The sequence below is a fragment of the Sebastes fasciatus genome, chromosome 16 (assembly GCF_043250625.1).
Source record: "Sebastes fasciatus isolate fSebFas1 chromosome 16, fSebFas1.pri, whole genome shotgun sequence".
NCBI classification, from domain to species: domain Eukaryota; kingdom Metazoa; phylum Chordata; class Actinopteri; order Perciformes; family Sebastidae; genus Sebastes; species Sebastes fasciatus.
In genome coordinates this window covers 5651045-5678894 of record NC_133810.1, presented here as the reverse complement: position 1 = coordinate 5678894, position 27850 = coordinate 5651045, and the positions used below count along the sequence as shown (strand labels likewise).

The 27850-nt window shown below is 40.8% G+C and overlaps 1 protein-coding gene across 4 annotated transcripts in view; it reads right to left on the bottom strand.

The window, feature by feature from the left end:
* Window positions 1-1079: 1079 nt before the first annotated feature.
* tmem132e (transmembrane protein 132E) overlaps window positions 1080-27850 on the bottom strand; it is a 451229-nt gene continuing 424458 nt past the window's right edge. For all 4 annotated transcript variants that reach the window (XM_074609980.1, XM_074609982.1, XM_074609983.1 and 1 more), the window contains 2 exons: window positions 12509-12703; window positions 1080-5913 (listed from right to left, as the gene is read on the bottom strand). In XM_074609980.1, coding sequence (XP_074466081.1) covers window positions 4843-5913; window positions 12509-12703 — 1266 coding nt within the window. In that variant the 3' untranslated portion in view covers window positions 1080-4842. The remainder of the gene's footprint in view (window positions 5914-12508; window positions 12704-27850) is intronic.

Below are 27850 nucleotides of genomic sequence, written 5' to 3'. Positions count from 1 at the left end.
CCAGAAGTGACATGAGAGAGTGGATTTAAGTATGAAGGCAGAATAAGACCTTTTTAGGTGACCCAAACGTTACAATTAACTTTCGAAAAACGCGCACAACACCGAGAACAACGCTGTGGTAGCGACCTATCAATCACAAGATAGCCACGCCTTATTGTATAGAAGTCTATGAGAAAAAGATCCTACCTCTCATTTGATTTATTACCTCAGTAAACATTGTAAACATGAGTTTATGGTCTCAATCGCTAGTTTCAAGTCTTCTTCAATACAGCATGATGTTCATTTAGTAAATTATGGTCCCATTTAGAGTCAAATAGACCATAAAGCAGGGGATGCTTTAGGGCGGGGCTACCTTGTGATTGACAGGTTGCTACCACGGCGTTGTCCGGTCTGGGAGTTGTCTGTGTTTTCATCTTACAGCTTTAACCCTTTCACAGTGTGTTTTCAGTTCATCAAAGTTAACATTTTGGTCACCTAAAATATCTTATTCAGCGTTGGGTTGTACTTAGCTCCACCCTCTCGTGTCACTTCTGGTTGCAAAATAGCCGTTCGGCCAAAATGCCGAACTCAAGGCTTCAAAACTGTAGTTCACAAACCACGTGGATGACGTCACAGTGACTATACGTCCACTTCTTATACACAGTCTATGGTAGCGGACAACCCAAAACCAAAATGCCTCCGGCAACGGCTTGTCAGGGAGGTATAAAAATAAAATACTATTACGCAATCAACCTCCTCTCTTGTCTTGATTTCATTGTCCCTGAATTTGCCAGCAATCCATAAAATAAAATAGGTTTGTTTTTCCATGAATTACCATAAATTACAGTTGAAATCTTTTCATGATTTACCATCTCATCCAGACGTGTTTGGGGGGGCTTCCTCCGACTGAGACGCCGAGACGACGACCACCTGAGTTTACCTGAGTTCACCTGCAGGACCTGCTGGAGTCCTGTCAGTGCTGGGAACAAGGAAGAAGAGGACATCAATGAGCCAAACGCTTCACTTCAAGGTCAGAGCGTTCCTTCAAGCTAAAGTAGACGTCATACTGAAGCACAAACGATGGCTTCAACACTGGCAGGTGAAGTAAAAATGACACAATGTCATTTGTGTATTGCATTTTCTTTAGTACTTTACATATAACGGGAAAATACAAGGGTTTATTTTCAAGAGAATACAGGAAATTTAACAGTGCTCTGTACATTAACATATTATTGTGAGTGTTGTGGTTACTTGGCACAGCCGACTGAGCCGTGCACGTCGTGCACAGTTTTCCATGGAGGGGCATAAAGGTACAATTCAAGATGTTCAACCACGTGTAGTAAAAAGACTAAGTTTCTATTAGCAGCTTGAAGAAAATACAAAATGAGCAATATGTGCACCGTCACCAAAGCAGCATTACAAAAAAAGACGAGGAAGGGGAAGTAGGATGTAAAAATTCTGTGAAAAATAAAATGTTTTCGAGACGTGGGCAACATATTTACATACTGAGTGAGTAATACAGTGTGTAAAGCTGCTATTAGATACTTAATCTGTTATAGTGTCACCAGATTGGGCTGACCACATTAACACTTAACAGCCAGGTTTAGTTTATAATCCTACATTCATCCTGAGAAACCATCATCTAAGGTTAAAACTGAATCACTTCCAGCTGGCTGCTGCTGCTGCTGCTGCTGCTTCTCTTAATTTCATGGCAAATCATGTTGATGCTGTGGCTGAAGGGACGGGCTTGGACTGTCAAAAATAATGTCTCGTCTTCTCGTTAGATGTTAACACAGATTGAATATCATTAAAACACTAGAATCAGGTCATTGTTCATCTCAACCACATGGAACATAGAGAGGGCATGCAGTAAAGCAAATCCTTAAAGTCCCAATCCAGGATCAGATGCGGCTCTATATACATGTAGAATATTAAATGTAAGGTATGGTTTACTAATGGGAAATAATCTCATCGCAACTTTCACATAAGTGGATAATTAAAGCTCCCGTATTTACAATGTTGCTGTAAGCAAACCACATGGCCAGTCAATGAATGAAGGAGCTCAGGGAACAAATCTTAAGTAAATATAAAATATGTCTTTAGTTCAATGTCCCATATAAAGCTTGTGTTGGAGAACAATTCTGGATTGGGTCTTTAATAAGGCTGCGGGGGCTGAAAAGCAGGTAGGAGGGCGATAAAGTGTTTGATTGACAGTCTTGAGTGACATATAGAGTTTACGCTCATTATCACCACAGACGGAGCAACATTAGTTTTCTCACCAAAATCAATCAGTTAACATAAAAGAAAAAATCCAAGCCCTTAGATGCAGTACAGAATTAAAGGAAAGTGACACGGAAACTAATGTTTTTATCACATGGTTGCCTCATTAGTCCTGAAAATAACTTGTTTTATGTGAGATCAGAGCTTGAATAACATCAACCTTCAAAAGTCATCTCCGAACATTGACCAAAAAAGCTACGCTAAAACGGGCGACTGCAATTAAACATCCTGGTAGCTCTGATGTCATCATGCTCTCAGTTCTCGGTTGAGATGCTTTTTCTAAACCCTCCAGATCTCTTCTGCTTTAGTGTAAAAATCCATGTCAGTTAACCTTTAAATGCTCAATACAGCATCTGACCCTTCGCTAAGCCCCTTCCTAGAACAGCCACTGTCCATCCTACGTTAGCAACTGTAACTAGGCACAGAATGCCTGTCAAGCAGGACCAGAACATACGTGCTAACTGGCCGTCGGCTGGAGTCTTTGCGGTGTGTTTTAATGCAACTTGTTGGCCGAGACGAAGGTGACGTGAGGCAACGCAAGAGTTGACCTGCATTGCCGCTAGTTCTCTGATGTTGGCTTGGTGTGACTGGGCCTTAACAGTGCTGTGCAGAAACCTGTTTGAGGTGTCACATGAGGTGTCAAGACGTGGGGTGTCGGATGCTGGTGACCTTTTCCCTCGCTTTTAATGTTCACAATATTTTGCTGAATTATATTGTGAGCTAACAAATGGATATTGTAGTCCTTTCTGTCTACCTCTCTCTGATGTTTCACAACGGTTATTCCCAAAATCGGACATTATTTCCTTTGCAATAACTCTCACTGATATCATTGAAAACGGCATATTGACATGCTGGGTGCGAAAGCTTGACAGGCCTAGCAACAGTAAGGGCTTAGCGAAGGGTGAAGTAACACTTGCTGCGCGACAAAACCTGCAAATGACATCCGTTGACTGTGCTGTTTTCAATCACTTTGATTTGTCAATGCAGCCAATCAGCATCCTGAGAGACTTTTTTACGCTCACCTGCTGGTAGCAACACCACTGATTTCTCTGCTGCTAGTCTCTTGCCCCGTCCGCTTAGTTCAGACAAAGCACATTTGTGACCTGCAGATGTTAGTTCACTAGAATAGATTCAAAGAAAATTGGGACTACGTACATAGTAGAGTGTGTTTTAAAAACAACATGGGATGGCCATGATTTAAACGATGGAGCACAAAATCAATAATTTATTCAGCGATCTTGTTTTCGGGTGAATGAACTTTCCTGGAGAGTTTCTTGTGTTCAGTGAGAATGTTTCCGACCAGTACATTATAAGTTTTTATTGTTTTCCCCAAAGGCTAGAGGGCAGCCGAACTTATATCATCAAAAGATTAGATCTGTTACAATTCTGATGCATGAGAATCCCCATAAAAAGTCAAATGTGATACCACTTTGTTAACAAGCTACAGTTCAGTCGTGACATTGCCAAACCTTCTACTCACCACGAGACTACAACATTTTCAAGACTTCCCCACTCTTCTAGCTCTGAGTAACTTGCTGATCGTAGATGCTGGAGGAGACTCTGGCTCGATACGGTATATACACATACTGGAGAGGAATGTCTGCGTGTATGTAGTAGGCCTGACATGGCATGCGTGTAATGCATGATAACATATTTACTTTAGTCATGTGTATGAATGATTATATAATTACAATACAAACATTTACAAATTTGGAAAACTGATTGTGCCTCAAGATCCCCGTCCATGCACGCTAGAGATCCTCACAATACACAAGCTCTTCTCTAATTAGACCTCATGCTCGAGATCAGCCGTAGTATTTTACATCTTACTACACCGTCTCTAGCCGTAGTGAGAAAACAGGGTGTCCGCGCTGATATAAGAAGTGAACTGTGACCGTTTTTTAATAAGGCATTAGATTTGTTCAGGACCAAGAGGACTAGTAGTAGGGCACTGCTTTTTGACTACCTATGAAATGTAGAAAAATGTAAGGAATGAACATGAGTACAAATCATGAGTGTGCTGCACCAAGAACAACAATGAAGAAAGTTTCGCCATTAAAATAACGCTTTTCCTACTTTGGCAAAAACAAAATGATTTTTTTTTTTAAGCTTTCATGAGAGTCTTTGACAGTTTTTTTTGTTCATCAAAGGCATCTTTGTTTGGAGTAGGTACAGTACTGCAGAGTCCCACCGAGCCAGCGAAAATACAGCCAATACCAAAACCTCTTCTACGCTCCTGTCCGTATCAGGCTTTCTCTACAAATCCTGAAAATAAGAAAGCTGGCGCAGCTCTCACGTCTGGCCATGGCTCAGCTTCCCAGTGAAACATATAGCCAAGATTTACAGATTTCTCTAGTGATTGAGATCCTCTGGTCAAGTCTTTGGCTTCCTTGCATTCTCTTCTGTGTGAGCGTGTATGAGATTACAGCACTGTGCAAACTAAATGGAACACACCCTAACCAAAACAACAGTTGGCCTTTTAGTCTGTGAAAAATTAGCTTTCACTTAGGTGAAAAAGAGAAAAATAGAAAGGAACGTTTCTTTAGAAAGCTGAGAGCTGTGCTTCACACCGCACCTCTTATCTCAGGCTATTTCTTTTATTCTGCGCATGTAGTCGTGCAGTTCCTCTGGGTCTTGAAAGCCCATATCCTGGCAAACCCACTGAATGTCCTCCTCGTCTGCTATGGGGATGGAGTTGTAGGGCAGCTCCTCTGTGGGAAGGGTGGTGAAGGTGGTGAACTTGACTCTCTTGCGCTTGGAGGTGGGTGAACTGGCCTCCTCGCCGTTCTCCTTCGTGGAGCCCCCGGAGCTGCCGTCGCCCCGCCCGTGGACCTGGCTTTGAACGCTAGTCTGGGAACTGCCACTGCTGTGGTGGTCCCCGTGGCAGCAAGTCTGTACGCCCTCCTGAGGGTTACTGGGACTTTCTACCTGCTGCGGTGACAGATCGCACTGGGCCCTCAGTGGCTGGCCGTTTCCCAGGAACACCCAGTGGTGGGAATGGTCCATGTTGGCCTGACCCTCCGGCGGGATCCGCTTGTGGCGGTATTTAAGCACGAACACGATGCAGTTGATGAGAAAGACTAAGATGGCCAGACAGAAGACTCCCAGTAGAGCGTACATGCCAATCTCAAGGTCAGTCATGTTGCGAGGTGAATGCACAAAGTCATCTTCCTCCTCTTCATCACTCTCAGTTGGTCGCTCCTGGTTGCTAATGGTGGGGAAATTGGTGTAATCAATGGGAACACTGGCAGGTTGCTCATTAGATGTCTCATAAATTCTTCCATTGATGTTCGGATCAATGATTGGACGCCGGGTGACGGGCGCCAGCTCTATCTCGCCCTCGGTGGTTACCTCCTCCTCAGAATCTTCCTCTGGGCCGAAGCGGACCTTGACATAAACTGCAGCAGCTGCGATGACGCTTTTGCGTTTGGTCTTCTGGCAGGCCTCGCAGATGGTCATCTCTAAACGCACCATCTCACCAGATCCCTCCCCTTCTGCCACCACCACAGGCCAGCGTTGCTGAGGCTCCTGGGATACCGACACGACTCGGTCATCCAGCGTGGAGGCGTTGAGGTTGTAGTCTTTAGGATCAAAGTAAGTCAGCGTGGCAGCTGTGTTGTCACTGAAAAGCATCCAGACAGACAGACTGGCCTCCTGTCAGAAACAAAGAGAAAAGCACAGTTTAGATTGTTTCTTTACACCATAAAATAACTTGTGTTTCATAAAATGTTTACAGCAACATGACAAAAATGCATTAACTTCCCCAATCACACAGTAAAGTATTGCAGGTATTTGAATATTTGTTGATTTCTCTGTCCTCACCCATTTATTACCATCTAATCACAACTTTTTCACGACTTAAAGGGACAGAGGCAGGATTTGGTGGCATTTAGTTATATCATCTAGCTATATCTAGTTCTTATTCACATTTTCGTCTTAGAGCTTTAACCCTTTCGCAGTGTGTTTTCAATTCAGTTTAAAGGTTCCATATTGTAAAAAGTGAGATTGTCATGTCTGTTATAGTATAAAGCAGGTTTGAAAGTATTGAAACGTTCAATATACGGAGAAATACGCACAGCCCATATTCAGAAATTGTGCATTTAAAACAAGCCGTCAGGATTTCTGTCCATTTGTGATGTAAAAAATATACAATATTTAGACCATTACACGGTTTTAAACATAAATATTCTTAATGTTTCCCAGTCTATTTCCGGTTGCAGTGTTAGTAAATGACATCAGCTGACGGGAAGTAAACATGGACCCAAACTGTTGCCTAGCAATGCAGTTCTGTTGCAATTCCATTGAAATTAGCTAAAACAGAGCGTTTCAGACAGAGGGTAAATACAAGCATATTCAGGCCGACAGTATGAGGAAAATAAAGTTGTTTTTTTAACATTACAGCATGTAAACATGTTCTAGTAGAAACACAAAATACAGGTATGAACCTGAAAATGAGCACGATATGGGACCTTTAATTGTAACATGTTGGTCACCTAAAAAAGGCTTCAAACTGTAGTCTACAAACTAATGGCTGAAGTCACGATGACTATGTCCACTTCTTACAGTCTGGTTAATATCAAAGTAAAAAAAAAGTTCATATTTATATCTATAAATGCTTTGGATGCCGTTATTTCATGGCATTGATCATGATTTGAATATCTGTTCCCAGCTGAGCCTTTGAAGTTATAGCCTTGCTCAAAGAACTAAACCTCCAGAGCGTTTGTGAACATGCACAGGCCTCGACACGCACACAGACGACCTGCGTGCACACCTGCAAAAAACACTTCCAAGCACGGAGGCAGGAAGGACTGCGTTGTCCTGAAAGCTACAACACAGCTCGGCTCTGCGGCGCGGACAGATATGGCACACAGCAGCATGCGCTTCCTATGATGAGCTTGTGTCCAGTCTCTTTGTGTTTGTTGTGTGCGATCTCCTCGTTTTCTATCTGCCGCAGAGTAAAGCCACACAACTGGCGTCCATATAATCAAGGCTTCGGTTCCCTTTATTCACAGCTTGCTTAACATAAACAACCAACCATTAGGAGAGCTGACAACAATTTCTTTCTAAAAACAGAGTCAGACAGTTTTAGGCTCCTCTTTCTTTGCAAAAGGCAGATTCACACCCAGCGTCATCCTCAGGATAAAATCCCCTTCGGTCCAGTTTGGGAGAAGACTACGATGTTGTGACGATATCCCACCGAGAGCCGAGCTCTATCATCTCAGCGTGACAGCATGAAGGCAGCCTTTGATATGGATGATTTAAATAATACATTGAATATGGAATATGAGCTGACTTTGCTATGAAAGAGCTGATATAGGGAGAAACTCGAATTACCGCCTTGCGGTTGTATGCCTCCGTCAACCAGTCAAGTTGCAGTTTACATCCATGTCTGTCCAAAATGTCTTCACTTCATCATTTTATCCTGTTACACATGTGTGAAATTGTCATAATTAGCATATGAATTCTTGAGTTATGGCCAAAAACGTGTTTTGTGAGGTAACTTTGAACACCAAATTCTGAGTCCGAGCCATAGACTGTATATATAGGAAGTGGTCGCAGTCACTGTGATGTCACCCATTGGTTTGTGGACTGCCGTTTTGAAGCCTTGAGTTTGGCATTCTGGCTTTTTGTGTTTTTGCAACCAGAAGTGACAAGAGAGGGTGGAGCTAAGTACAACCGAATGCTGAATAAGACATTTGTAGGCGACCAAGATGTTATAATTAACTTTGATGAACTGAAAACACACTGTGAAAAGATTAAAGATGTAAGACGAAAACAGGGAAACTCCCAGACCGGACAACGCCGTGGTAGCGACCTGTCAATCTCAAGGTAGCCATGCCCTAAAGCACCCACTGCTTTATGGTCTATTTGACTCTAAATGGGACCATAATTTACTAAATGAACATCATGCTGTATTGAAGAAGACTTGAAACTAGAGATTGAGACCATAAACTCATGTTTACAGTGTTTACTGAGGTAATAAATCAAGTGAGAAGTAGGCTCATTTTCTCATAGACTTCTATACAATCAGACTTCTTTTTGCAACCAGAGGAGTCGCCCCCTGCTGGCTGTTAGAAAGAATGCAAGTTTAAGGCACTTCAGCATTGGCTTCACTTTTCAGACACGGAGTTTTCCCAGTGGTAAAGTGGATGTTTGTGCTAGATGTAATACAATTACCTTCAGGTGTTCCTGAGATATCACTTTCACGATAATGGGATTGACGTGAGGTCACAGTGACCATCAAAATTTAATCAGTTTATCTTTGAGTCCAAGTGGACATGGGTGCCTAATTTGAAGAAATTTCTTCAAGGAGTTCCTGAGATATCGTGTTCACGAGAATGGTATGGACGGATACTTTGGTACCAAGTCGATACCAAGTCGATACCAAGTCGGTGGGTGGGGGGGCTCAAGACTAACGTTGTCCCGTTGTTGTAGAAAATGTCTTTGGAACGCAGTGAACTCACTATCGAAGTGTTCAGGGGACGCACGGAGCTAACAGCTAACGTTAACGGGATGTGCCATACATTATGATGCGTTCAGGCTCTATTCAGTAAAAATTTATATTGGGCGACGTTAAATTCTAACATTATTATTATCATTCAATTGAAAGATGTAATTTTTGGTGAGAAACTTGAATAAATCCAGTCGTTTGAAGGAGACGTTTTCTCATCAATATAAAATAGATAATAGAGAGGGAATCATGACCTGTTTAACTTCCTCACAACACTGGTATTGAGAATCGTGGAATTTCACTGGTATTGGTATCGACTAATACATTTCTGGAATCATCGATGGACAACCCGAAAACATAATAATAATAATAAAAAAGACAATAGATGGGTTCTTTCGACAGTGACAAAATTATTGGCACATGTTTTTCTATGCTGATCCAAAGCAGGAAAGTTGTGCATGTAGAGGAGATGATTTTGTTTATTCTGGGACAAAGTATTGCTAAAAAGAAAAGCTTTCTCATAGAAAAAAAAGGCGACTGGGGCATCAAAGACCTGATGAGACCCAGAGGGATTTGTCAATATTACTTTATTTAATTTACCAAACCACCAATTAATGTAATGTGTGCATTTCCATAAAGTAATGTGATATTTTCTTATACTTGATATCCCTCATTTTCTCTGATTTATGTTTTATGGCATCAGGGAATATACATGTGGACGTAAATTGAACATAAACAGCTTGCATTATAAAATATGCAGAAACACACTCCCCTGGAAATATTATTCTGGGACATTTGCATCAACTTGAGATGTAATATAATACCAACTAGATTCATAAATACCTTATTAAGTAGCTAATTTAAGCAGCAACAGTAAGTAAGTTATAGCAACAGAAATGGTCCATGTTGAACAGTCGAGCTCTGAAGCCTTTCAATTCTGAAAGACGTGAACTTAGTCAAGTGGAAAAGAGAATAATGCAAAGAGACCTTGATTGTCCAACTCGCCCCGTCCATAGTTTATGTGTTTCATTCATTTCTAGAGTAATAGAGGACATTTAGAAAGTTTTCCTGTGAAACAGAATCAAATGGCTTGAAATAGCACTAGTACTCCTCTGAGAGCTCTGCCGGCAGAGGAATTGGCTGCCTTTTATGGCCCGGCCTTGGAGAGCACTTAGGACAATACATTACAATAATTAAATTTCAAGGTGGCCAAGAAGCGGAAAGCAAGAAAAATTGGAATTTAATGCTCGCTTCTCTCTCACTGATGCTTGATGTGGTTGTCGTTGCATTTTTAGCAACTTGCAGGCCAATGAAAGGGCAAAGCAGGGAAAGGACACACGCACACTTCTCCCCTAGGTGAAGCAGGGCTGCCAATTAATTCCTCTCAGAGATCTTTACTCCTGTGTGAAGACACAGTGGCGAAGAAAAAGCAGCTCTTCACCCAGACGTCTTCCCACTCCTCACTTGAGCAATAAATTCAATTTTGGAAAATGCATTTATCAGAAGTATTTTTGCCCGGTGTGACTAATATGAAGGTTGTAATAAAGCAGCAACAAGGATACTTATTAGTTCACCGCAACTGCCTTTATCTGGAGTCCTTGCTAACAATGCTGGCGGCCCGGAGCTTAAAAGATTTAGCTCAGAAATAATTGTATTACTTAGAAGTGAAACTAGTGGCTGCTTGTTGATATAGAGACATGGAGGGGATTTGCAAATAAACTTCATCTTGCTCTCTGGAGACACACTGAGTGTAAGTAAGGCATAAAGAGACACAGTGCTACATGTACACGCTACTGCAATTAGTAATCGGTGATTGGTTCATTGCCTTATTTAAATGCATTAAAAGGTCAATGGTATTACGTTTAGACCTTAAGGGGAGACACTATAGGTGAATAGGGTAAAACAATTAACTAATAGTTATCACCAGTTGATTACTGACATTATGTTTTGTACCACACATTTTGTGAAATTTTATGTTTAAATATACAAATGAGGTATTATCTTATTAAATCTTAAATGTAAACTTAAAACCTAAGGATGATTATTATTTTGTTCACTTATTTTATTCCGTTGAAGTTGTAAAATCTTATTCTATTTTATTTTAATTTTATTAATCATTTATTTTATTATATTAAAGTTGTATAATTTTATTCTATTTTATTGTTATTTTATCAATCACTTATTTTATTGTATTGAAGTTGTATAATTTTGTTCCATTTTATTAACCACATATTTTATTGTATTCAAGCTGTTTAATTTTATTCTATTTTATTGTTATTTTATTAATCACGTATTTTATTGTATTCAAGCTGTTTAATTTTATTCTATATTATTGTTATTTTATTAATCACTTATTTTATTGTATTGAAGTTGTATAATTTAATTCTATTTTATTAATTGCCTACTTTATTTTATTTAATTTGTACAATTTTATTGTTATTTTATCAATCAATTTAACAGATGGTATTTAATATCTATTTGTATCACTCCATAAATCAGAAAATGCCATAAAAAAATCCATTTTCTCCATGTTTTTAGGATTAAAATGTTGTATAAATCAGGCGATGAATGACATATGAACAAACCCCTTCAGAATATAGATGGGAAGTAAACTGGAAAGATGATTCAATACGAACCTACATACATAATGATCCGAAAAAAAACAATACAGATACATTGGTAACTATACACCACATTGTGATTCAACATGTTGTTTCATGTCCTGAATCAGAAAGCACCAGAACAACAACGGTAAACACGGGCAGAGACACATTAAGTAACTTTTTCAGTGAAATGAGGTCGACTGAGTTCCAGCAGCATCGTCATCCATCTGAATTTGTGCTTTGAAAGTCGCCCGAGTGCTTGTTATTTACCTCAGGTAGACTGCTGGTAACTTTACCATCAGCGCACACATAGCCTTCATAAATATATAGCAAAGGTTGTGGAGCCACCTGCATATTTGTATGATACTCTGTTTCGTGTTTTGCCAACTAAAATGCACTGTGAATATTTCAGTCAGACATTTGTTGTTTTAGTGAATACAAATTTGAAAAGAATTGCACGCATGAAAGCTTTTTGTTACTTAGTAGGACATTGCATTGATTTATATTAAAGGGTAACTTCAGTATTTTTCAACCTGGACCCGATTTTCCAAGTGACTAATTGTACAATTTTTGAAATCAGTCCAGCGTTCTCAGAGGGAGAACGCTGCAGAAGGCAGCCGCTAAACGGGCTGTAATGTAATCACTCAGGGCAACTCCTCACCGTCGGTGTACGGCCACTAAAAGTGCTGACAGGCTCAGATTGTTATTAGAAGTGTCTGACAACATAATGGAAAGGACCCTACAGAGAAATAAAATGTTTATGGCGTTGTTAGATTGCTGCTAGACCACCTCGGTTAATACAGGTGCCTCCCTCTGTGTGCATCAAGCTGGAGAGCAAATATGTTTTGAAAGACTAAACGCCAACAAATATGGATTGAAGTAGAATACTTTCAGATTTGAAAAAAATATGTATTTTTAAATAGTTTTATATACAGACTTTTACATAAATTATTCAGTATGTGTTTTATTATTAGTGCTGGGACAATTCACCTATCTCCCGATTCGATACTATCACGATACTTTGGTGCCGATTCGATATGTATTGCGAGTTTTAAGTACTGCTTCAGTTTTTGTGGTTGTGCACAAATGTAGTCATCTCACCATGAACATGAAGCTGCTAGTGAACATAAATGAAACAGCAATGACTGGATGAATAATAACTTCTCGTTTTCTGCACTGTGTGATGATGAGTTACCTGCTTGGGAGCGGTGAGAGTCTGGACGCCAGTTGCCTTGGCCACCATGGTGTGGCTGTTGCCGGGGCTGGGCTGCAGCGATAGGGTCAGGCCCGAGACGGCGTGAACACGCATCTCCGTGATGGAAACCTTTTCGTCTGTGACCGAGAACTCCGACTCTCCCAACACTGCGTCCACTGCCAGCGGAGACTCAACCTGCAGAGAAGAGATGCTCTTTTATTGTTTCTCCACATGACAGAGGGACATCGTTTAAGTCCAGAATAGACAACAGCTTTATTGTTTTTCTGAAGCTCATAAAGCCCATGACAAGCCAATTTTGGATTAAAGTGCTCTGTGCTGTTGTTTGTTCCAGCGCGTCTTGGATCCATATGTCAATGCCTCTCTGTCTATCATAGAGGAAAAAACAAACACTCGAGATGGAATCCATCAGCGACCAGACAACGAGGTACAATCTGAAGCGGTCACCTCACGCCTTCAAAGTGACGGTTAGCAGAAACACTGGTGCACATCTAAGTGTCACCATGTGAAATACCAAAACGATTTAAAGCCGTTCTCTTCGGGTACTCTGCGCCCGGTACTTGAGCACTTTTAAAAGATCATCATTTCACTTTGCTACGGCGACCAGAGGTCATGAGGGGCTTGAACAAAGTAAAGAGCCATTCAGCGAAGCGTTGGCCTTGTCCTCAGAGTCAGACGGGGAAAATCTTTTCCACCTTCAGCTCAAGCGTCTTTCCCACTCAGCATGCGAAGCTAGAGCGGTGAAGGGTTTGGTGCTCTGACAAGCTTCCCCAATCATCGTCAACTGGAACCTTGAAACAGCAAGCCGACCACATCGCCTAAAGTCTTGCTTCCAAACAACATTGTTTAGAAATCTTAAAGAGTAACTAAAACCCCTGAACCATCTGTTTCAGCTGAAAACCAACCAATATATATGGGTATTTATTAGTGTTGTTGATGGATTCAGGTCCACATCTTGACATTTTAGTCCAAAGTATTTTAAGTCTACAAGTCAGCAGTGAAAGTTAGCGAGATAATTAAGTGTAAACGCCAATTTTTTTTAATGGTCCCATATTGTAAAAAGTTAGATTTTCAGGTCTTTTACATTATAAAGCAGGTTTAAGTGCTATATAAATACTGTTAAACTATCAAAACGCTCAATATACGGAGAAATACACACAGCCCGTATTCAGAAATTGCACTTTTGAAACAAGCCGTTAGGATTTCTGTCCATTTGTGATGTCACAAATATACAATATTTAGACCATTACACGGTTTTAAACGTAAACATTCTAAATGTGTCCCAGTTTATTTCCTGTTGCAGTGTATGTAAATAACATCAGCTGACAGGAAGTAAACATGGACCCAAACTGTTGCCTAGCAACGCAATTCCGTTTCAATTCCATTGAAATGCACTAAAACGGAGCGTTTCAGACAGAGGGTAAATACAGGTATATTTAAGCAGACAGCAGTTCTATTAGAAACACAAAATACAAGTATGAACCTGAAAATAAGCATGATATGGGTCCTTTAAAGAGTAACTAAACCCCCAAACCATCTGTTTCAGCTGAAAACCAACCAATATATATGGGTATGTATTAGTGTTGTTGATGGATTCAGGTCCAAATCTTGACATTTTATTCCAAAGTATGAATCTACAAACATTGGTGTCATAAATAACGCTCCAAACATACGCTAAAATTTGGCGAGGAAATACTGGCATGGCCATTTTTAAAGGGGTCCCTTGACCTCTGACCTCAAGATATGTGAATGAAAATGGGTTCTATGGGTACCCACGAGTCTCCCCTTTACAGACATGCCCACTTTATGATAATCACATGCAGTTTGGGGTCAAGTAATGCTGAGTAAAACTTAACAACTTAATGCTTCATCGACACACTCTTGCCACAGCGTAGGAAAGCACATCGCTGTTGCCAGATAATCAGTCATTAACACTGATTCACCAGGTTTTGTAATGTGCTGACGGCTTAATTTCAAATCCACAGAAAAGAGAGAAAAGGCATTTGTAACGCTACACTGGTTACAGAAAATGAGCCGATGACGTTCTAGAGGCAACTTTTTGAATTTCCAGGGTAGAAGCACTTCAGCAAAAAACTCTGGGGTTTAGTTACTCTTTAAATTTGATGTGACATTTTGAAAATGTGGATTCAAACAGCAGGTGCACGGTGGTGCAGTGGTTAGCACTGGCGCCTCACAGCTAGAGGGTTGCAGGTTCGAATCCGGCTTGGGACCCTTCTGTGTGGAGTTTGCATGTTCTCCCCGTGTTAGCGTGGGTTTTCTCCGGGTACTCCGGTTTCCTCCCACAGTCCAAAGACATGCAGGTTAGGTTAATTGTGGACTCTAAAATTGCCCGTAGGTGTGAATGTGAGCGTGAATGGTTGTATGTCTCTATGTGTCAGCCCTGCGATGGACTGGCGACCTGTCCAGGGTGTACCCTGCCTTCGCCCAATGTCGGCTGGGATCGGCTCCAGCCCCCCCGCGACCCCTAACGGGATAAGCGGTTGCAGATGGATGGACGGATGGATGGATTCAAACAGGCAAGAAGGATAAAATAGAAATAAAATGACATGGTTCTTTACTTGAAGCCTTTAATCTCCCTCTTTATACTGTACTTGCTGTGACAGTTGCTATGGCTGCGTCTTCCCTTGCGTGACTTCTACATCAATGGTCGTCCAATTTTTTTTTTCCCTTCCTTTGGCTCAACATCTAAGTGCCACATAATTTGGTGCAATAATTTGTCGTGTAATTTGGTGCAATGTAATCTGTCATGTAAAGGCTCGAGCCAAATCATCTGCGGAAACAGATGCATCTGCAGGGGTGTCTGGTTTTATTAATTTGGTCTGGAGACATTATGATTTCTGTTGTGCTCAAAATCATAAACACACAGTGCACAGTCTACAGAGCAGTGGCTTGATAATCTCTTCTCATTACAGCCCCTGTAGCTGGTACTCTACGCTGTTTAATGAGTGAGGTTCACATACATTTGATAATAGAAGAAATGAAATAACAAGCACACAATGTTCATTTATTGCAGATCAGATTTTTATGCAACTCTGAGGTATCTTTATATCTAGTTAAGCAAATACTCTGCTAAATTTGACAAAATATTTTTTTTCTGGAGTTTGAGAATACAGAATATGGGACGGATCACAGAGGATTATATTTACCTATTTAATTAAAACGCGCTGGTCAAAGAGGGACTGAAGATTGTGATCATCTTTCTGACTGATGATTTTCATCTGCAGTCTGAACCAAATGCGATAACTTTGATTTCAATGATGAAGGAAGGTTCCCAAACCGTGCAGTCATTCTATACCCGACAACACTCCCAAACAGTCTGATAAAACAAAAACATCATTTTTTCCAAATTGTTATACAGTATTTGGCCGTTTCATATTTCAATTACATTCCCGTCTTTAAGCCCTTTTCTCATATGAACGCTGGTCATCCCTCGCCCAGACCTCGTCGTTTCCCAGGACCGTTTGATCCATCGGCGTCACTTTTTGGTTGCAGTAAACACTTAATGCTTAATGTTGTGAACTAAACAAAAACACTTGTTAGGGTTTAACAAAACCACTTAGTTAGGTTTAGGAAAAAACAACAAGGTTGGGCTTAAAACTACAATGTTTATAAAGTGAAAATGAAACCAAACGTTGTGAACGCTGGACATTGCGAAGCGAAAGTGAAACGTAACGCACGAGACACGACATGAACAGCGGTCTCCTGGATGAAAGCCTTGTGTTTGTTGTACCCATTCACCCTGTGTCTCTTTCGCTCTTTAAACTACGTCACCGCACTCCTGGTGCACTTTCCCTGAGCGTTTACTGTTGCTGCATACATTGTAGTTAATGGAAAGCCCAGTGCCTACTCGAACGCGACGGCCGGGACAAAACACAAAGTTCTTCATACATCTAGCCTCTTCATTTTGCTCTCAAAGTGCACCAGATGGATGCATTTAACTTTCAAATGTACGCATTTTTCTCTTTGGGGAGCACCAGACGCCCCTAGAGGGTCTGAGATCCACCCAGAACAATCTCACAGAATCCTGTGGGGAAACACTGCGATACATAGTGCAATTTAAACCGAGCTTAATGGTGAAAGAGCAGCTTTAGCGGTCATGATTGAAGGCTCTATATTGCAGGAAATGGCGCTTTCAGGGGTTAATTAGCCTAAATGAAAAATGTCCTGCCATACCTCCCCTTGTCTGTCGCTAATCTTGCATCCCCCACTTTCAACTCTAACTTGGCGCCCATGACTGTAGGGTTGACATCCAGTTGTCTAGGTTTCCGAATTAGAAGGTATACGGCTGAAGAGTGTTGAAAGCAGCGCTGAAATCAATACAAAGCAGCCGAGCAGAAGCTCTACTGTCCTCAAGAAAACCAAGTGCATAATGTCAGTAATCTGGCATTCGTTACAACATGATAGCTCACGCTAATTAGATGGCTTGATGATTGTTGTCAACCTTTTGTGTTGCACAGCTACAAGAATAGCGTAATGCTCCTCGTTAATGTCCTCTTAGCCTACAGAGGTTAATGGTTGGTAACAATTAAGTAGCGGTGTCGGCTGTGTGAAAGCCTCTCTGTAGCCGCGTGTGACCATGTCTCCTCCACAGCACCTCCACTTCCCTGCCCTTGATTTTTTGCTTTATGTATCTCTGCACAACACTCTGTGGGGCGAATTCACAAAAGGATTTTTTGCGGACGCTAAACCTGCACAAATAAGACAAAAAGAAACTTCTCAAAGTGCCCGCAGAGGGTGAAATAGACCCCTAACTTTGAGGAGTTGGGAGTGAGAATGTGTTGGATTGTATTCAGGCAAAGGAATTGTCGTGCTCTTTTTAAACTCATTTATTTAGGGATGTAGTGACTGTTGTGTCGTAAAAAATAAATTATTAAAGCTCCTCTACATGTACTTTTTTGTAAATACATGAGGAAAAAAATGATTGAAAAATAAGGTTATTATATAAACAAATGTACTAATTATTTCTTCCCTCTCTCTCTGCAAAAAAAGGGCAAATTGCACTCTTGCAAAACTTTATATTTGTGCTGTAATATCATCATCGGTATCTTTTGTGAATTGGACTTTGAGACGGGGCGGATAGCGGTTGAAAGCGATGCGCAATTCACGGAGCTATCAGCAATCCATTCTTTGTGAATTCACCGGTCAGTGTATCGCTGTCTATGCGCTGCATTACTATCAGTGTTATAATGTCACAAAAGTATTGTTGAAAATTTGTATAAAGACATTGGATCCTCCGTACTTGTAAAAGCTTCAGGGCTCAAAATAGCAGAACAAACCTTTACGCAGCAAAAAAAGTCTGCAGTCAGGTTCCACTTTTCTATGCATATTGTTTGGATGTGATGGATTAATGTGCCAGAAAGCAGAGTTATGGTTCACTAGGCACCACACACATACTGTATACACACAAACACACACACATACTAGTGTGCATGCAAAGCCCTAAAGCATGATAGTAAAAGGATGCATAAATAAACTTTTAAAGTTTTCATGAGGACAACAGTTGCATGATGGATCTCTCTTACAGTACGGGAGATTTTTCTGTTACAACTTTGCAATAGTTTGATGGTGGATCTTTCTTGTTTCTAGGGATGGATTCAGTTTAAGAGTGACAGACGGATGAAAGATGTGTCCTGAGCACAAATATGTCAGTTTCTGTGTAAAAACACGTCAAAACATAAATCCTATGAGGTGCGAAATTGTTTGCTTCAATTGATTTTCTGCTATTTCACATTCCATTCCACTGTTGCTGATATTTTCACAGGCCAATTAAACTAAAAGAAATACTATTAAAATCAATATTGGCGACTGTGTACAAATGTCAAAACACGACTCAAAAAACGCTCCACATTGTTCACCTTCATTGTCTAAATCAAAAAATGTAATCACAGAATCTAATCTTGTTCTGGGTTATGATCCTCGATGGAAACATATTATACTGTGTAGGCATTTATTCCTCAGCTGTCATGTATCCAATTTCAGGGATATTTAAGAAACATCACTTTGTCGCTACGCAGATCAGGTGCTGCAGTGCAAGTTTGGTATCAATGCTTCAACCTCCCCCAGTCTCTGCTATTTCTGTTCCTAGAGTTGGCGCACACAGACCCTCAGACGTCACACAAAGCTGTTTCATGCATCTATAGATTCTTTATCCCAAATCTTCCTGTGCCTTTTTCATTTTTCAAATATACAGGCACCATTATAGAAACATAATAGAAACATAGAATAATAATAAAGAGAAGCCTAAGCACACATTTTTGGACAAGAGCAGCACCCAGTGATATTTAGAGATATGATGGCTCATAGCAGTCGCCACCCACAGTTGCCAAAACACAAAAAGAAGCTTGAATGTGAAGGAAAAAAAAAACCTTGGAAGTGCACCGAATGAGTCATTTCTTCAGATTATGTGCAAATTCAAAGGGACATCTCCTTATAGATGCAAGATAGCTCAAAGATGCAACACTTCACCTGCCAAGAATCATGCATGAGATAATGTAATTTATGCCCTGAGCCACGGGGCTGTTATTGATATTAAAGCACAGTGATGTTAAAAATGGACATATTTTGCAACACTACAAACTTATAATTCCTAACTTTGCCCATACTACACATACGTTTTCTGTTTTCTGTCTCGTCTGGACTCTTCTCATCACTAACATTGTTGCTGAGGGTGGATTTAGCTAACCTGACCTACCAGATGGTTTGATACACAGAACCATCTGAGAAGCCCTCATTGGAAACTGTCTGGAAAAAATAAAAATAAATACTTGGCAGGTGATTGGATGAACCATCTGTCAATCAAACTCTTGCCGAAGCCAGTCGGGAGAAGAGCAAAAACACCTTTTCCATATAGAAAAGCCTTCAGTGTCGTTCTTTGCTCTTCTTCCAATGAAGAAATACTCTCCAGTTCTGATAGAACTGATGCTATTGCAGCTACGCTGACCTCTACAGGATCGCCACTGTTGTTTTGAACGAACAGTTGCCTCTCACACACTACATGAGTCAAGCCAATCCCGACAATGGCGAGCAAAGCTAAGATTTTTTGATTGTTCTAAAGATGATCTTTCCAGATGTTCCTGTGGTGTGAGGTATGTTAAGAGTGTTTTTTGTATTTCCTGATCTGCTTGGAAGTTCATCCTGACCGTACCGATTTCAAATTGCAAATATTAAACATGTTCAATATTTACGATGGGATATCTTGTTGTGTTTGGGGAACCCAGAGGACAGCTGAGGACACAATCACGTGGGAAAGAACGATAGCTAATTGGGAACCAAGCTGACTTAAGCGCAAGGACACAACAGCCGTCGTCATAGCGGCCGTGGCTAAAGCATGCATGCAAAATGCAAAGCATAAAGTAAGATGAAGCTCAAAAGTGGGGGACCAACTTGTTGATTTGTGGCAATAACACAAGAGTTTATTTAACGTGTCTCCATGACTTCATCCATTATTTTTCTTTGTGAATTTTCAGTACCAAGTATAAAAACTAACATCGCTAATTTGCCCGTCGTCCGCCACGTTTGTTTACTCTAAAGTCACGTTTGATCACGAGAGATTTTGCAAGATTTTACATTTTTTAGTGGGGACTCTTGTTGTTCATGAATAAATCTGTTAGTATGTTTTGTGCTGTTGCTTTGGCCAAATCGTTGCTCTTAAGCCACGCCCGTAGCTGCTAGTAGCTCCTCACAGGATGCTGATTGGTCCTTGATCTGGCTTGCCGGACACAAACGCTTTACTTGAAGCCTGACAAGATGGAAGTTTGTTTTGATTTGTGATCCTGAGATTCTCGTGTTATCTCCCGACATCGTGAGAATACAGCTAAGGTAAGTGTTTAGCCAACGTGACGTGAGAGTTTGTATTTAGTTCCAAATTATTCGTTTATTGTGTGAAGCTGAAAATAGTTCAATTGCAGGATGCCACAGAAACTTTGGGTTTTGAAACTTAGTTGAAACTGACAGCTTTAAAGCTATTAATAATTGGCACAAACATGAGTCGCAGGCGCTTCAGTCCAGAGCACAGAGAGAGACTGGTCAGTACAAAAAGGTCCATCTGTATCACAAGTGTCTCAAAATAATGATCCAGCAATGGTCACAGTTTATCAGATGCACTCTTCTGTTTTTTTAAAATAACACTTGGGGGACAGAAGTGCTGGCACTTGCAGAAAGAAATTAAGCTTCAAACAAGCTTTTGTCACATTAGAAATTAAAACCCAGGAGGAAAGATTTCCTCCCCGACTGCTATCAATTTGTGATGTCTGTGATGTATTCCAGGGTGTATTTTGCTGATGAAGTGCTGCAATTTGGTTATTCATTTCCCCTCAGATTGCCTCATTTTCTTTTACCACAGTTAGTGATTTTTCCATGCTGCATGCATGGCTAAAAATACGTGCTAGGACAAACTTGGCAGGACATGATTCACCTTGGCAATAACCTGCCATGGATGTTATATTTTGCCTGCTTAATATTTAATATTTCTTTTACACAATGAAGTGAACAACAACACTTGAACTACTTGAAATTTTAGGTACTTCTCAATTTATAAAAATAAATATTTAAAGGGACTATTTGTAAGATTCAGAAATTCTGCTTAACAGCGACACCTGTGGCCTTGAAATCAACGAAAGTCAGCGTTGCTCGCTCTAAATAGACATGAACGAGCGTCGCTCAAAACAGTGAGGCAACAGACGTCAGCTAAAACCACAATATCACTCTATATTTCAGCCGCTTGGCAGTAATGTTAGCTGACCAGACGAAGGTCTCTCCATGAATCAATGCTGATCCTAGTGTTGGCTTTTCCTGCTCAGCGCAGGCTTCAGCAGCGGGGCTCCTCAACGAGTTACATTATCGCCTCCCGACCTCAGCCGGCAGCCGAAGACACCGGCACCCGGTCGGTAACGAGATGATAACGTAACTCGTTGAGGAGCCCCGTCACTTCACAAGACACGGGAAACCTCTGTTGGTCTGGAGGAGCGGCAGCATTTATTTCTACACAAACGTCCACTACATACACTAGATATTCTCAGAGCTAAACTAACTCTTCTGCAGTGTGGAGTGAGCGCGCGATCACGTCTAGAGGTGGAGCGAGTACGCGAGAACGTGCGCGCTGTCTGAGTGAAGGCGAGCAGGCAGAGGAGACGAGACAGCGGCCACATGCGAGCCCGCATATGCGAGCGCGCATATGCGCCAACCCGCTACATTTATACGCTTAGAACGCTACAATCAGTCCCTTTAATTAACTGTATTTATCATTTGCTTTATTTAGTTAAATTCCCAAACTACCACCCGCATCATGCATTACCAAACAGTGTAGAAACATGATCCCTCACTGGCCTCCCACCTGACATCACTTCTAATTGTGTTGTGCAGCCTTTTTTGTTTTGTTTTACATTTTACCCATACCTATGTTAATGTGATCACTGCTCTACTGTGCTTTTAAGGACAAAAAAAATGCTGTTTCATATTACATTCATCAAGCCAATTTCAACAATTTGAATCTTGTGGCAGGGTTTATTTAAAATCCTAATTGGGACAGAAGAAAAAAAAAATACTCTTGAACTCAATCTATCCCTTTCACTTCGAAAACACTTCCTCCCACTCTGATGGTGGGAGATAATTAACATATGAAAAGCCCGCACCTCCCGGCTGAAAGTAAACAGCGCTATTTTGACAAAAATTTTACAATGTGGGATGAATATTGATTCGCAGCTACACCGAGTAATGAATGATGAATGTGTTCCGTGTCTGTATTTCTGAGAGGTCAGCTGTAGTTGTGTAGCTCCTTCCAGCTCGGCTCCCAGTTGAATTTGTCATCGGTGCCGCGGGCAGGAGAGGGTGAAGCGAAGCACGAAAGTAGTTACACTTTACATGTTCTTCAACGAGGAGCTCCTCTATCAGTCACAGCTGAGTGCTTCGTTATGTGTATCTGTGCGTGGCGAGCGTCGCGTCGGTGGCCTTCTCAGGAAGCCGCGGCACTATTTCGCTGATGCTTTAGGCAAAGAGAAGATCAACGATGAGTCCACGCTGCAGATTGACACTGACTGACCAGCAGAGTTCCATCACTAAACATGGGTGAGCACTCAGTCATGCTGGAGCATATTACCGGCACCGCACTATATTATCTTCTCCCTACTACACTCTACGCTTCTCAAACCTTTCATTCAATAAATCATACTTTTGCTGTGCAGCGCAACCGAATGTCAGTGGAGGATTTATTCATGCAAGCTGTAAATTTCATGGGTACCTTGCACTGTTTTCTGTGGCAGAAACACACCTGAGGAAAACAAGCCAGGCAACGAAGCACCCTCACACATCTACAGAAAATTACACTGTTTACACTCTAAACACACCTCGAGAAGAGATCAGGAACACCTTTTTTTTTGCACTGGCAGCTGTGCCCTATTTTACCATAGGTGTTAATGCAGGGTTAACCTGCGTGGCAGCTGGATTCTCACGATATCACGGGATCACGGGATCACGGAATCAAATGAAAATCCATCTTGTCAGGCTTCAAGTACTGCGTTAGTATCCAGCCAGCCTGTGACCGGACCAATTAAAGTCCTGTGAGGAGCTACTGGCAGCTACGGAACCAGAGTGTATTTCACTGGCATTTCTGACCGCGAGTAGCCGGACTTGTCTGTGTGTTTTTCCCGTGAACCAGAGTGTATTTCACCAGTGTTTCTGACCATGAGTAGTCAGACTTCGGTGTGCTTATTCCCGTGAACCAGGGTGTATTTCACCGGTAATTCTGACCGTGAGTAGCTGGACTTCGGTGTATTTTTTTCCCATTAACCAAAGTGTATTTCACTGGTGTTTCTGACTGCGAGGAGCCGGACTTGGGTGTGTTTTTTCCCCATGGCCCAGAGTGTATTTCACCGGTATTTCTGACCGTGAGTAGCTGGACTTTAGTCTGTTTTTTCCCGTGAACCCGAGAGTATTTCACTGGTGTGTCTGACTGCGAGTAGCTGGACTTTGGTGTGTCTTTTCCTGTGAAGCAGAGTGTATTTCACCGGTGTGTCTGACCGCAAGGAGCCAGACTTGGGTGTGTTTTTTCCCCCTGGCCCAGAGTGTATTTCACCAGTTTTTTTGACCGTGAGTAGCTAGACTTGGTTGTGTTTTTTCCTGTGAAACAGTGTATTTCAGCAGTGTTTCTGACCACGAGTAGCATCATCTACAGGAAATTGGGTGCGGTTTGTGTGTGACGTGACATGGAGAGGCGACTCTTCGTTCTAAACAAGCAAAAGAGATTAGTGTAGCTGAAATAGCATCAGTTATATCAGAACTGGAGAGTATTTCTTCATTGAAAGAGGGGAGAAAAACACGGCACTGCGAGGGCTTCCCTCGATGGAAAAGATGTTTTCGCTCTTCTCCCGACTGGCTTTGGCAAGAGTATGATTGACACCTGCTGCCTGCCAGTTTCCAAACAGTTTCCAATGACGGCTTCTCATATGGTTCCAAGTAACAAACCACCTGGTGTGTCAGGTGTAATGCAGGGATCTGCAGGAGGCAATTTAAACCTCCAGTTATACTTTTATTATGCTTCATTACACTAAAAGAAATTCTTGCTGGTTGAAAGTTAAAATTGCACTCTGTGAGATTTTCTGTAATTAAAAAAGAAATGTATAAGTACAACTAAATTACAAAGTTGAACAGCTGTATGAGTATGTCGTTCCCACTAATTGGGAGACTGGTAGTAACTCCGATCAAACAGTATGAGACATTATATGCAGTATGAATCCAGCAGCATATTGAAAGCCCTTCACATTTTGGGAAATTCAAACAGTTTTTCTCTTGCTGCCACTTGGGACAGCCAAAGTGTGAAGGCGCGTAGGGTAGTTTTATCTTTGTTTTTAAGAAATATACACTCACAGCTTCATTTGAAATTCTCTTGGTGTATAAATAAGGAAACAGAAAACTCACTACTACGAGTAGTATTTTTGATCCACAAAGTCAAACGTGTTCCTTGTGCATTCTGTAAAAATAGATATTTTTAAGGCACATAGTAAATTAATTCAGAGGAGTACTATATAATACTATATAATTCATTTAATGTACTATATCAAAGTTAATTCATGGGTCAAACGTATAAAAGCAGTTCACCTTGGCGGCTTTGCCCCTGGTTGTTGTATTACCTTTATCCTGGATTTAATATTCAGCACACATATAAAGCATCTAACATCAGTTAACAACATCAGACAGTATCTATGAACAATGTCAATAAAGAAAACTCCCCCAAAAATACTATTTGCTATTCAGAAGAAGAGCTTTAGCAAAAGAACCATTATTTTTGCAGACTTTAATTGACAGATCAGTTTAGACTGGTTACGCTTTGACTTCTACAAGCTCTAGCCTTCATCTTGTAGAAACGATGGCCATTTTTCATTAAACCTTCCATCAGTGTAATTAACATTGACGAGCGCCGAGATGTATCCTGCCTCTTTATGCTTGTTTGCACAAAATACAAAATGCTTCTCTTCCAAGAGGATGAACTGATGAAACACAAATGTAATACCTCTCAAAAAACGCAGTGAAAAATGAAAACATGACCCTCGCTTTCAACTTTTACCGTCCTGTAAACTTTCAGGCAATTACACAGCTTCCCACATTACAGAGTAAGTGAGTGCAACAGCTGCAGAATAAACCCTGCAAGGCAGAGGTTCCCTCGACAGCTACAGAGCCTCGCAACCGCGATAGCATCCCCGATAGTCACTCCAATAAAACGATGACTTTCTCAGGGGACGTATTCAACTTTATTAGGCAGATCAAAGTGTTAAGAGACAGAAAAAGGGGGAATGACACGAGACAAATGTCCCGGGTTTTATGTGACCTCTTGGGATAGAGGCTGTTGCGTGGGAGTTTGTTTGGAAATTTCACTGCTTTTATTATGTTCTCTCTCTCTCTATTTTCAAAGAGATAATATTTGAAGAGTCTGAGCATGGTACAGTATATCATTTAGAGGCTAAATGGTGGGTGGAACTTGTTGTACTTGCATATTCACTCAAGAAACCAATAATTAAATATAATTTCAATGATAATAAATACAAATTGTGTTGCATTTGGCGTTTCAAAACTGCATTCTCAATTACGTTTCCTGTGTTTGACCAATCAATCCATCCCGACCTCCCTCGCTATGTGGACTTCCGCGGACTTTGATTGGAAATATATTTGTGATACCTCAAAAACAAATGTAATCCGGGATAAAATACGTTCCCTCGAACCGTAATTGACGATGTAATTTCGTTGTATAGGAGCCAGGGCTGTCAATCCATTAAAATATTTAATCACACATTTTTTTATCTGTTCAAAATGTACCTTAAAGGGAGATTTATCAAGTATTTAATATTCTTATCAACATGGGAATGGGCAAATATGCTGCTTTATGCAAATGTATGTATTTATTCATTACTGAAAATCAATTAACAACACAAACAAATTATAATATTGTCCAGAAACCCTCACAGGTATTGCATTTAGCATTCAAAATATGCTCAAATCATAACATGGCAAACTGCAGCCCAACAGGCAACAACAGCTGTCAGTGTGTCAGTGTGCTGACTTGACTATGACTTGCCCCCAAACTGCATGTGATTATCATAAAGTGGGCATAAAGTAGCGTAAATTTGGAGTGTTATTTTTCCTCCTTCATGACAAGCTAGTATGACATGGTTGGTATCAATGGATTCATTAGGTTTTCTAGTTTCATATGATATCAGTATCTTCACTCTAGCTTTAAAACTGAGCCCGCTACAACCTCCGGAAGATCGATTGTGTTAATGCGTTAAAGAAATTAGTGGCGTTTAAACAGATTAGCGTTGACTTTGACAGCCCTAATTTTTAGGAGACCAGGCTGAAATCATCCAGTGAAGTTATCATATAAATGGGGATCACATTGTTGAGATCCATACTTTACTGTTTATACATCATATAGCAAATATTGAACTATAATTTTCCGGTGAGATTAATGATTCTGTAGATTAGACTCTATTTCTGTTCTCTTTGGACGAGTGATTGGTGTTTGCAGATATTAATGAAATAATCTCTGATTAGAGGACGAACAGAGCAGCTCTTGTTCAGTTATCCTCTGGATTAAACCCCCAACTCTAACTAGGTTTGGTGTATTCTTACAGAAAAACTAAGATCTGCTATCTTTATAGTTTTACCTTTAAACCTCAGATATTTTCTCTTTTGTGTCTTCAATTAAACAGACCTGTCCAATCTAACACAGAGACACTTAATCCTCACAATCACCCTCCACCGTTCTTCCAAAAAGAGAGAAATCAAATGGCTGTCGAGAATATTGCACAAAAGCTGCTGCTTCTTTTTTCTGTATTCATATTCATGAGCTGGTGGACACGTTGAATCAGACTCCTAAGACTCAAAGACGTATTCAAATCCTCTGAAAGACGGAAAAATTTCACTCGGAGGGTCATTGTTGAGATCTACACTGTTCATTTTCAGAAAATCTGCATAATAATTTCCCTGTTCTTTTTTAGAATAGGCTCAGCGAACTGAAGATCTTTTTACTGTAACTTCTTTGTAATTTGGGTTTTTGTAAGCCATCAATCATTCATCCCCGCAGAGATCTAATTTTCTGTTTCCTTCATGGTGTTTTAATGGAGACTTTTTAAATTGCCTCGCACATTTCATTCATTCATTCATTCATTCATTTCCACCTACGCAGTTGGAGTTTCAGTTTGGTATCACTGACCAGCGATCACTTGATTTACACATAATGAAGTGATGCCAGGCCAGAAACACCCATTCAATCAGCTGACAACATCGAAAATGGGTGCTGAGTGCTACTTGATGGAGGACCTATTTCTACATGACTGTAATCTAATGACATTAGTTTTGACTAATCTAATCCAGACCAACTCTAGCACGTTGTTCTGGATCAATCCGTAATCTTTTAAGATGTTTGAGGGATGACATCATTTCTGCACGCCTTATCTAGTTATTCATTTATTTATTTACAATTGCTACGAGTCAGTGTGGCAAGTTACGTCTGGTGGTAACTTGATGCATAATTATTCATACCCTTCAACAGATTACAAATGATCCATTGCACATTTAAAATGATGGATTGGCGACTTCTATCTTTTCTCCCTATTTCGCCATCATCGGACGCATCCATCAGGCAGCCATTCTTTCTCCTGACAGGCTGAAACTGTGATCGTTCACGGTGATCAAAACGCTCACCGACCGTTACTTCTCTCTGTCCCCATAAATGACCGGTGAAGCGTCGGTAAATCACCGCCCGGGCCTCATAACTTGTGCCGCTTCCCTTTTTAAGGACTTTTGAACCCGCCTCGG